The sequence below is a fragment of the Heterodontus francisci genome, chromosome 20 (genome assembly GCF_036365525.1).
Source record: "Heterodontus francisci isolate sHetFra1 chromosome 20, sHetFra1.hap1, whole genome shotgun sequence".
Classification (NCBI taxonomy): Eukaryota; Metazoa; Chordata; class Chondrichthyes; order Heterodontiformes; family Heterodontidae; genus Heterodontus; species Heterodontus francisci.
In genome coordinates this window covers 89,422,392-89,434,706 of record NC_090390.1, presented here as the reverse complement: position 1 = coordinate 89,434,706, position 12,315 = coordinate 89,422,392, and the positions used below count along the sequence as shown (strand labels likewise).

The following is a 12,315-nucleotide window of genomic DNA, read 5'->3' as shown; positions in this document are numbered from 1 at the left end:
TACCTTTTCGGGACTCTGCGCGCTTTCGGACTCGGGCCGCATTTCGTGGCCCGGGTCAGACTTTTATACGCCGCCGCAGTGTCTAGTCAAAGTTAACGGGTCCTTGACGGCGCCCCTTCGCTTTGGGAGAGGAGTGCGTCAGGGATGCCCCATGTCTGGCCAATTGTACACCATCTGCGTGGAGCCCTTCATGTGCCTGCTTCGCAGGAGGTTGACGGGATTGGCTCTGCGCGAGCCGGCCATGTGGGTCGTCCTCTCAGCTTACGCCGACGACGTGCTCCTCGCGGTCACAGATCCCGTTGACTTGCGGAGGATGCACGATTGCCAGCAGACCTTTTCTGCCGCGTCCTCCGCGAGGATCAATTGGGAGAAATGTTCCGGACTCCTGGTGGGTCAGTGGCGGGTGGACTCCCTGCCGGAGGAGATGACACCTTTTGCGTGGAGCACCATGCACCTCCTCTATCTGGGAGTCCACCTTAGCCCCGCTGAGGAAGCCTGGCTGGCAAACTGGCAGGAGTTGGAGGCGAAAGTCACCGCTCGGCTGGGGCGCTGGACAGGACTGCTCTGAGTGCTTTCCTCCAGGGGCCGAGCGCTGGTCATAAACCAACTGGTGGCCTCGATGTTGTGGTACTGGTTGGTCACTTTGGCCCCGCCCCCTGCATTTGCCACCAAGATCCAGGAGAAACTCGTCGATTTCTTCTGGGGCAAGAGGAAACACTGGGTCTCTGCCGCGATCCTGAGTCTCCCGATCGAGGAGGGCGGTCAGTTGCTGGTGTGCGTCCGCACCCAGGCTGCGACTCTCCGTCTTCGGACCCTGTAGAGATACCTGTACATCGAGCGTCCTCCCAGATGGTGTGCACTGGCTACGTCTTTTTTCCGCCAGTGTCACTGCCTTCAAGACGACGCGCAGCTCCTGGTGGAGTCCATTAGCCGCGCCTCTCTGAGGGAGTTGCCTGTCTTTTACCGGGATCTATTCCGAGTCTGGAACATGGTCGCCTCCAGTCAGGGCTCTTCCCCGCTGGCAGAGGAGAGTGCCTTGGCTGTCTGGGTGGCCGACTCTGGGGACGGACTGATGGGCGGAGGAGTAGCTGAAGCCCCCGGGACGCCCCTCACTGCGGGTGACAAAGGGGCTCGGGAGAGCGGAGCGCTCGGCTGGAGCTGCTCATCGGACCCAGGCCCTTAAACCCTCCTCGGGATCCGGTCCTGCACAACCTGAGCCGCCTCTCGGAAGTGCCCTCCAGGCCATTCCACATGGTGTGGAGGGGTTTCCTGTATGGGCTGGTCCTGCACACTCTCCACTTCCTCGCCCACAACTGCTGCCCGGACATGCCCTGGCGGTCTGTGTTGCTATCTGACAATGTGGGAGTCCTCCACCTTTACATCGGGAACCTGGGGTGGAGGGTGCTGCACGGGGCCGTCCCATGCAATAGACTCCTAAGTAGGTTCACAGACTGCCTGTAATTTTTGTGGTCTGGACAAGTTTGTGTTTCATGCCTATGTGAAGTGCGTGAGTTAGCAGCCCCCCTTTGAGTATTTAAAGGGGCTGCTCCTCAAGTTATAGTTGCACTTCACCCCACGCTCCTGATCTTTGGGCAGCTGGTGCGGGGAGGGAGAGGGGCCAGGAGGAGGCTCTCCTCGTCGGTCTGCTCTTGGGCCTGGCCACGGTGGCAATTCACAGGTCCAGGCATCAGGCCATTGGGGGGTCCATCTGCTCTGACTGCCTTCCCTCTCCTGAGGTTACATTTACGCCTGGGTGTCCCTGGAGAAGGAGCAGGTGGTGTCCGCCAGTTTTCTTGAGGCCTTCCGCGACCGGTGGGCGCCGCAAGGGCTGGAGTCCAGCATCGTTGCCGACAACGGTATTTTGAGTTTTGTTTTATCTATCTGTTTTTCACAAAGTTATTTATATAAAATGCATATAAAGGGGGTCTTCATTCCTCAGGCCCCTTCGACAAAAATAAAAGGAGCCTGTGGTATAAAGGGCATCTTCAGAAAAAAAACGGTTTATATATCGAATAAGTCATACAATTCACAGAGGTCCTAACACCTCCTCCCCAGTGTAGCATCCCTTGTTTCTAAAAGGACTCCATATTGTTTAAGGTCCATTAGAAAGGACTTCAGTGAACGTGCACCCACTGCATGTCTGAGCAGTCGGGTCTAATTTAGTTTAGTTTAGTGATACAGCACTGAAACAGGCCTTTCGGCCCACCGAGTCTGTGCCGACCATCAACCACCCACTTACACTAACCCTACACTAATTCCATATTCCTACCACATCCCCACCTGTCCCTGTATTTCCCTACCACCTACCTATACTAGGGGCAATTTACAATGGCCAATTAACCTATCAACCTGCAAGTCTTTGGCATGTGGGAGGAAACCGAAGCACCCGGAGGAAACCCACGCAGACACAGGGAGAACTTGCAAACTCCACACAGGCAGTACCCAGAATTGAACCCGGGTCGCTGGAGCTGTGAGGCTGCGGTGCTAACCACTGTGCCGCCCCTAATGTGTGATGGCTTTCTGTGAATTGCATAGTATAGCTAAACCCCAGCCATCAGACCCTAACCACAGTCACATGACAGTAGGGCACAGTATATAAACCAGTTTCCTTCAAAAAAAGTTAGATACAGAGTAAATAAAGACTTTGATAGCTATTGATCAAGGGACATGAAAGCAGAATAAGGTAATGCTGAAACATCACAGGATTAAAGAATAAAAAAGTAGCTGAGAATGTGCCGAGGACTGATGTCTTGAAAATCGTTCCAAGCTCGAAATGTTACGTGTTTTGAATTGTCCTGTCACCTTGCATGGTATCACCCTAAGTGGTAAGTGTTCTGTTAAACGTTTGTTTAATTATGAAAAATAGTTAGCACTTTGTACTTAATACTCCGTGTATCAAGAATAATTGCTTTTGAACGCTATGATTTTGAAAAGTAACTTCAGAAATATCCATCCGCGAACAACACTTACCCGTAAGGACAGCTGTCTTGGTTAGCTCAGGGAAGGTGTACAGGTAGATGGATGGCTTTAACCGCTGCTCTGCAAAGGCCACGATTTCTCTGGAACTGTTCGCTGTGAAAGCCCCAATACTCCCGCTCTCGCACTGCACCACCTTCTCCTTTCGTGTGTCTATGTCCACGAAAATCAGGAAGTTCCCACACGGGTAGCATACCGTGTTATTGTTGACAAAAAGCACATTCTGCGTCGTGTAACCTTTCACCCACCTGAAGAAGAGCAAAAGTGATCAGAGCTGCTGCCCACTCCCACTAAATATTTAATGGTCCCTAATCCACCCTCCACTCGAATCAACAAGTATTAATATATCGCCCTTAATGTAGTTAAAACATCCAAGGTGCTTCTTGGAGCCTTTTATCAAACCAAATTTGGCACAAGCCACATTGAGATATTTGAACAGGTGACCAAAAGCTTGGTCAAAGAAATGTTTTAAGAAACATCTTAAAAAGAAAGAACTGCACTTCGATAGTGCCTTTCATGACCACCGGACGTCTCAAAGCACTTTACAGCCAATCTCTCCGATGAGATAGTTGAGGCAAATGTAGAGGTTAAAGCAAGCAAGTCCAGGAGACAGGCCGGGCAGGACAGGGAGCGTGGTAGGTCTGGTAGGCTAAACTGCATTTACTTTAATGCAGATGAACTCAGAGCATGGATCGGTACATGGGATTGTGATATTATAGCCATTACGGAAATGTGGTTGAGGGATGAGCAGGACTGGCAGCTCAATGTTCCGGGGTACCGATCTTTCCGGCGTGACAGAGGTGGAGGTAAGAGAGGAGGGGGAGTTGCACTATTGATTAGGGAGGACATCACAGCAGCACTTAGAGAGGATATCCTGGGGGGGAATGTCCAGCGAGGCCATATGGGTAGAACTTAGAAATAAGAAAGGGGTGATCACTTTGATGGGATTATACTATAGGCCCCCCAATAGTCAGAGGGAATTGGAGGAGCATATATGTAGGGAAATCACAGATAGGTGTAGGAATTATAGGATTGTAATAGGTGATTTTAACTTCCCTAATATTGACTGGGACTGCCTTAGTGCTAAGGGATCAGATGGGGAAGAATTTGTTAAGTATGTCCAGGATAGTTTTCTGAAGCAGTATGTGGATGGCCGTACTAGAGAAAGGGCTACACTCGACCTCCTCTTAGGAAATGAGGATGGGCAGGTGGTTGATGTGTCAATGGGGGAGCACTTTGGGACCAGTGACCATAACTCTATTAACTTCAAGATAGTTATGGAAAAGGATAGGACTGGTCCTCACGTTGAAGTCTTAAATTGGGGGAAGGCTAATTTCGATGGCATCAGACAGGAACTTTCAAACGTTGAATGGGAGAGGCTGTTTACAGGTAAAGGGACGTCTGGCAAGTGGGAGGCTTTTAAAAGTGAGATAGGAAGAGTTCAGGGCCGGCATCCTCCTGTTAGATGGAAAGGCAAAGCTGGCAAGTTTAGGGAACCTTGGTTGGCGAGAGATATTAAGGGTCTGGTTAGGACAAAGAAGGAGGCATATGTCAGGTATAGGCAGCTGGGATCGAGCGAGTCCCTCGAGGAGTACAGGGGATGTAGGAGTACACTTAAGAAGGAAATTAGGAGGGTGAAAAGGGGCCGTGAGATTTCCCTGGCAGGTAAGGTAAAGGAGAATCCTAAAAGTAAATTATAAGTATATTAAGAGCAAAAGGGTAGCGAGGGAGAGAGTAGGTCCCCTTAAGGATCAGTCTGGTAATCTATGTGTGGAGCCACGGGAAATGGGCGAGGTCTTAAATGAATACTTCTCGTCCGTATTTACCGTAGAGAAGGTCATGGAAGCTAGTGAGTTCAAGGGAGGGAACAGCGATATCCTGGAGCATATCAACATTACAAAGGAGGAGGTGTTGGAGGTTTTGAAACATATTAAGGCGGATAAATCCCCAGGGCCTGACCAGGTGTATCCTAGGATGCTATGGGAAGCAAGGGAAGAGATTGCTGGGGCCATGGCAGAGATTTTTGTAATATCGTTAGCCACGGGTGTGATACCAGAAGACTGGAGGATAGCTAATGTTGTGTATTTATTTAAGAAGGGCAGCAGGGATAAGCCAGGGAACTACAGGCCGGTGAGCCTTACATCAGTGGTGGGAAAGTTATTGGAAGGGATTCTGAGAGACAGGATTTATATGCGTTTGGAAAGGCAAGGTCTGATTAGGGATAGTTAGCATGGCTTTGTGCGTGGCAAATCATGTCTCACGAATTTGATTGAGCTTTTTGAGGAGGTGACCAAGAGGATTGACGAGGGCAGGGTGGTGGACATTGTCTACATGGACTTTAGCAAGGCCTTTGACAAGGTCCCACATGGTAGGCTGGTCCGGAAGGTTCAAACATATGGGATCCAGGGTGAGCTAGCCAATTGGATACAAAATTGGCTTGGTGATAGGAGGCAGAGGGTGGTAGTGGAGGGTTGTTTTTCAGATTGGAGGCCGGTGACCAGTGGTGTGCCACAGGGATCAGTGCTGGGCCCTCTGTTGTTTGCCATATATATTAATGACTTGGATGTGAATGTAAGGGGCATGATTAGTAAGTTTGCAGATGACACCAAAGTTGGTGGTATAGTGGACAGTGAAGAAGGTTGTCTAAGGTTACAACAGGATATAGATCAACTGGGAAAGTGGGCAAGGGATTGGCAAATGGAATTTAACGCAGACAAGTGTGAAGTGATGCATTTTGGGAAGTTAAACCAGGGCAGAACATATACAGTGAATGGCAGGGCCCTGGGGAGTGTTGTTGAGCAGAGAGACCTTGGGGTGCATGAACATAGTTCCCTGAAAGTGGCAACACAGGTAGACAGGGTGGTGAAGAAGGCGTATGGCATGCTTGCCTTCATCGGCCGAGGCATTGAGTACAAGAGTAGGGACGTCATGTTACAGTTGTACATAACGTTGGTTAGGCCACATTTGGAGTACTGTGTGCAGTTCTGGTCACCGCACTACAGGAAAGATGTGATTAAGCTAGAGAGGGTGCAAAAAAGATTCACAAGGATGTTGCCTGGTTTGGAGGGCTTGAGTTATAAAGAGAGATTGGATAGGCTGGGTCTATTTTCCCTGGAGTGAAGGAAGCTGAGAGGGGACATGATAGAGATATATAAAATGATGAGAGGCATAGATAGGGTAGATAGCTAGAGTCTGTTTCCCATGGTAGGGGTGACTAAAACTAGAGGGCATAGATTTAAGGTGAGAGGGAGGAGGTTGAAAGGGAATCAAAGGGGTAAATTTTTCACACAAAGAATAGTGGGTATCTGGAATGAGCTGCCTGAGGAGGTGGTGGAGGCAGGAACAGTAGCGACATTTAAGAGGCATCTGGACAGGCATTTGAATGAGCAAGGCATAGAGGGATAAGGAATTAATGCAAGCAGGTGGGATTAGTATAGATAGGCAATATGGTTGGTATGGACGCGATGGGCCGAAGGGCCTGTTTCTATGCTGTATGACTCTATGACTATGACAGTACTAATCCTCAGACAGTGCAGCACTCCCTCAGTACTGACCCTCCGAAAGTGCAGCGCTCCCTCAGTTCTGACCCTCCGAAAGTGCAGCGCTCCCTCAGTACTGACCCTCCGACAGTGCAGCGCTCCCTCAGTACTGACCCTCCGACAGTGCAGCGCTCCCTCAGTACTGACCCTCCGACAGTGCAGCGCTCCCTCAGAACTGACCCTCCGACAGTGCAGCACTCCCTCAGTACTGATCCTCCGACAGTGCGGCGCTCCCTCAGTACTGACGCTCCGACAGTTCAGCACTCCCTCAGTACTGACCCTCCGACAGTTCAGCACTCCCTCAGTACTGTGCTGAGAGTGTCAGTGTTAATTTTGTGCTCTGGTCTCCAGAATAGGAGTTGAACCCACATGGCTGACACCTAAAAATCAACCAGGGCTCCCATCCTGAGCACTATCTGATGACTCATGTTGCACATACAAGGGTGTGGTTCAACTCCCTGGAGTCCAATGCCCCTGTAGCCCCATTGCCTGGTGACGCTCACTGTCTCGGCTCTGGGCATCAGACACCATGTACCCCAAACCCCAACTCCTTCCAGAAAGAGACAGAGAAAATTCACATGACAATGCTAATTTAACTGCTGATGTGAAATTGGTCATGTGACCTGACAAGCATTACGATGGCTTCCTTGCTGCATCTCTAACTGTTGCCATGGTATTTCCTGCCTCATACTGCTACAGTCACTGCAGCACCAACATTCCACCACTGAGTGACACAACTGCACCATGTACTGTCCACAGACACACACTCGAGTCTCAGATACTCCACTTGGGGACCTGAGTCCTGCAGCTGGCTGAATCAAGGACACTATGTAGTAGCAAGAAGCTCGAGGCTCACTGCAAACAGGCAAGACTGGAAGACCTGGTCTAGTAGCAGAAGGATTTGTGTGTCAGAAACCAGTTATGTAGTTGGTCAGTACATGGAGCTGCCAGTCCAATACTTCCACCTTCAACAACAGCTACTTACAGTTGTGCCCTAATACAAGGAGAGCAGACAGACAGTAGTGAGACCAGAGAAAGTGGGCACACTCGAGGAGACAGACAGCAGTGTGACCACAGGCAATGGGCACCAGTTCGAAGAGACAGGCAGTGCAGTGACCACAGGCAGTGGGCACCAGTTCGAAGAGACAGGCAGTGCAGTGACCACAGGCAGTGGGCACCGGTTCGGGGAGATGGGCAGTGTAGTGACCACAGGCAGTGGGCACCAGCTCGAAGAGACAGGCAGTGCAGTGACCACAGGAAGTGGGCACCAGCTCGAAGAGACAGGCAGTGTAGTGACCACAGGCAGTGGGCACCAGTTCGGGGAGATGGGCAGTGCATTGACCACATGCACTGGGCACCAGCTCGAAGAAACGGGCAGTGCAGGCAGTGGGCACCAGTTCGAAGAGACGGGCAGTGCAGTGACCACAGGCAGTGGGCACCAGTTCGGGGAGATGGGCAGTGTAGTGGCCACAGGCAGTGGGCACCAGCTCGAAGAGACAGGCGGTGCAGTGACCACAGGCAGTGGGCACCAGCTCGAAGAGACAGGCAGTGCAGTGACTACAGGCAGTGGGCACCAGTTCGGGGAGATGGGCAGTGTAGTGACCACAGGCAGTGGGCACCAGCTCAAAGAGACAGGCGGTGCAGTGACCAGAGGCAGTGGGCACCAGCTCGAAGAGACAGGCAGTGCAGTGACTACAGGCAGTGGGCACCAGTTCGGGGAGATGGGCAGTGTAGTGACCACAGGCAGTGGGCACCAGTTCGGGGAGATGGGCAGTGTAGTGACCACAGGCAGTGGGTACCAGCTCGAAGAGATGGGCAGTACAGTGACTAAAGGCAGTGGGCACCAGTTCGGGGAGATGGGCAGTGTAGTGACCACAGGCAGTGGGTACCAGCTCGAAGAGACGGGCAGTACAGTGACTAAAGGCAGTGGGCACCAGTTCGGGGAGATGGGCAGTGTAGTGACCACAGGCAGTGGGCACCAGTTCGGGGAGATGGGCAGTGTAGTGACCACAGGCAGTGGGCACCAGCTCGAAGAGACAGGCAGTGCAGTGACCACAGGCAGTGGGCACCAGCTCGAAGAGACGGGCAGTGCAGTGACTACAGGCAGTGTGCACCAGTTCGGGGAGATGGGCAGTGCAGTGACCACAGGCACTGGGCACCAGCTCGAAGAGGCGGGCAGTGCAGGCAGTGGGCACCGGTTCGAAGAGACTGACAGTGCAGTGACCACAGGCAGTGGGCACCAGTTCGAGGAGATGGGCAGTGCAGTGACCACAGGCAGTGGGCACCAGTTCGAAGAGACTGACAGTGCAGTGACCACAGGCAGTGGGCACCAGTTCGAGGAGATGGGCAGTGCAGTGACTACGGACATTGGGCACCAGTTCGAGGAGACGGGCAGTGCAGTGACCACAGGCACCAGTTTGGGGACATGGACAATGCAGTGACCACAGGCAATGGGCACCAGTTCAAGGAGACGGGCAGTGCAGTGACCACAGGCAGTGGGCACCAGCTCTGGGAGATGAGCAGTGTAGTGACCACAGGCAGTGGGCACCAGCTCTAGGAGATGGGCAGTGCAGTGACCACAGGCAGTGGGCACCAGTTCGAGGAGACGGGCAGTGCAGTGACCACAGGCAGTGGGCACCAGCTCTGGGAGATGGGCAGTGCAGTGACCACAGGCAGTAGGCACCAGTTCGGGGACATGGACAATGCAGTGACCACAGGCAGTGGGCACCAGCTCTGGGAGATGGGCAGTGCAGTGACCACAGGCAGTGGGCACCAGCTCTGGGAGATGGGCAGTGCAGTGACCACAGGCAGTGGGCACCAGTTCGAGGAGACGGGCAGTGCAGTGACCACAGGCAGTGGGCACTAGCTCTGGGAGATGGGCAGTGCAGTGACCACAGGCAGTGGGCACCAGCTCTAGGAGATGGGCAGTGCAGTGACCACAGGCAGTAGGCACCAGTTCGGGGACATGGACAATGCAGTGACCACAGGCAGTGGGCACCAGCTCTGGGAGATGGGCAGTGCAGTGACCACAGGCAGTGGGCTCCAGCTCTGGGAGATGGGCAGTGCAGTGATCACAAGGAGTGAGCAGCAGTTGCAAGGAGCAAGAGCAAAAAGGACAATACCAACATGACAAAGAAGCATCTATTGTGCACTCGCATGAACAGCAGAATTGAGAATGGAATATTTACAATGCTGAGCATTAGCCAATACCAAGCACCGTCACTGAGGCACCAAGCCGCTGGTCCTATTGTGGAGATGTAGAACAGAAGTGCACATCACTATAGCTCAATCTGTGTTGCTTATATGGAATAGCTGCCTATGAATAGCGGTCCTGTCTAGCGACGATGAGAGGGGTTCCAAGTGGGGTACAGTAATATAATGTTTGTGACTAGACTTGCAATTGAGAGGCTTAAACTAATAACTGAAGAATGTAAATCTCACTATAGCAGTTGGAGAATATGAATTCAGGTCTGTAAATTAAAAGGTGGTCTCAGTAAAAGTGACCATCAATCTGTCCAACTGTCATAAAAACCCAACTGAGTCACTTTTATATTCTGTAGTATTACCCAGTCTGGCCAATATCCAATGTGGTTGACACTTAACTGCCTCTGAAATAGCCTAGCAAGAAAGTCAGTTGTACCACACTGCTCCAAAGAACATGGCAGTGGTACAAGAGGAAAGACCACCACCATCTTGTCAAGTCAACAAGATTGGTTTTAAGGTGCGCCTTCAAGGAGGGGAGAGGGGCGGAGAGGTTTAGGGAAGGAATTCCAGAGCTTAGGGCCTCGGCAGCTGATGGCTGCAGCAATTAAAATCAGGAATGCTCTGGAGGCCAGAATTGAAGGAGCAGAGACATCTAGGAAGGTTGTAGGGATGGATGTGGCGACAGAGACCGTGGAGCGATTGAAGATGAGGATTAGAAATGGACACAAGAATGAGGTATGTGTATAAATTCATGGGATTTGCTTTGTGGAACCAATACACTGAACTACCTCATGGCAATTTCCTTTTCCATTCAGCCAGAGGCAGTGAGAACCGTGAAATACAAAAACATCGGGAAATATTCATTGGCTATTGCTGCAGAGTGACTCACTGAGTCAAACTCTGCTCCGATCATGCACATTTTTCCCAGTATTTTGTGGATGATCTTCGATAATCGATTTTTCTGTGTAAACTACAAGCAAGAAGCCCTTGAGGCTGCTGCTGAGGGACTCACCTGAGAGATACAGGGTCTGTGTTGTCCATCTCCAGCCCTCACCTGGCCAAGGCTCAAGTTTGACCAGGGCTAATGGCAGAGGAGGACAAAGGATCACTCAGCAGCCTCCCTCCCTCCTCCCTCACTCTCCCTCCTCCCTCACACGCGATCTCTCTATATCTCTCCCTCTCTCCTCCCTCACACACTCTCTCTCTTTCTCTCTCGCTCCTCCCTCACGCTCTTTCTCTCTCTCTCTCCTCCCTCACGCTCGCTCTCTCCTCTCTCTCCTCCCTCACGCTCTCTCTCTCCTCCCTCACGCTCTCTCTCTCCTCCCTCACGCTCTCTCTCTCCTCCCTCACGCTCTTTCTCTCTCTCCTCCCTCACGCTCTCTCTCTCTCTCCTCCCTCACGCACTCTCTCTCTCTCCTCCCTCACACTCCCTCTCTCCTCCCTCACACTCCCTCTCTCCTCCCTCACACTCCCTCTCTCTTCCCTCACACTCCCTCTCTCTCTCTCTCTCTCCTCCCTCACACTCCCTCTCTCTCTCTCTCTCCTCCCTCACACTCTCTCTCTCTCTCTCTCTCTCCTCCCTCACACTCTCTCCCTCTCTCCTCCCTCACACTCTCTCTCTCTCTCCTCCCTCACACACTCTCTCTCTCTCTCTCCCTCCCTCACTCTCTCTCTCTCTCCTCCCTCACTCTCTCTCTCTCTCCTCCCTCACTCTCTCTCTCTCTCTCTCCTCCCTCACACACTCTCTCTCTCTCTCCTCCCTCACACTCTCTCTCTCTCTCTCCTCCCTCACACTCTCTCTCTCTCTCCTCCCTCACACACTCTCTCTCTCTCCTCCCTCACACACTCTCTCTCTCTCCTCCCTCACACACACTCTCTCTCTCTCTCTCTCCTCCCTCACACACTCTCTCTCTCTCTCTCTCCTCCCTCACACACTCTCTCTCTCTCTCCTCCCTCACACTCTCTCTCTCTCTCTCTCCTCCCTCACACACTCTCTCTCTCTCCTCCCTCACACACTCTCTCTCTCTCCTCCCTCACACTCTCTCTCTCTCTCCTCCCTCACACTCTCTCTCTCTCTTCCCTCACACTCTCTCTCTCTCCTCTCTCCTCCCTCACACTCTCTCCCTCTCTCCTCCCTCACACTCTCTCTCTCTCTCTCTCTCTCCTCCCTCACACTCTCTCTCTCTCTCCTCCCTCACACACTCTCTCTCCCTCCTCCCTCACACACTCTCTCTCTCTCCTCCCTCACACTCTCTCTCTCTCTCTCTCTCTCTCTCTCCTCCCTCACTCTCTCTCTCTCTCTCTCCTCCCTCACACACTCTCTCTCTCTCTCCTCCCTCACACACTCTCTCTCTCTCTCTCTCTCCTCCCTCACACTCTCTCTCTCTCTCCTCCCTCACACACTCTCTCTCTCTCCTCCCTCACACACTCACTCTCTCTCCTCCCTCACACACTCTCTCTCTCTCTCTCTCTCTCTCTCCTCCCTCACACACACTCTCTCTCTCTCTCTCCTCCCTCACACACACACTCTCTCTCTCTCTCTCTCTCTCCTCCCTCACACACTCTCTCTCTCTCTCTCCTCCCTCACACTCTCTCC

At 52.2% G+C, this 12,315-nt stretch overlaps 1 protein-coding gene across 2 annotated transcripts in view; it reads right to left on the bottom strand.

Annotated features, from left to right (window-relative positions):
- cfap43 (cilia and flagella associated protein 43) overlaps positions 1-11,946 on the bottom strand; it is a 293,334-nt gene extending 281,388 nt beyond the window's left edge. For both annotated transcript variants that reach the window (XM_068053204.1, XM_068053205.1), the window contains exons 1-2: positions 10,732-11,946; positions 2,971-3,224 (exon numbers count right to left, since the gene is read on the bottom strand). In XM_068053204.1, coding sequence (XP_067909305.1) covers positions 2,971-3,224; positions 10,732-10,760 — 283 coding nt within the window. In that variant the 5' untranslated portion in view covers positions 10,761-11,946. The remainder of the gene's footprint in view (positions 1-2,970; positions 3,225-10,731) is intronic.
- Between the last annotated feature and the right edge of the window lie 369 nt (positions 11,947-12,315).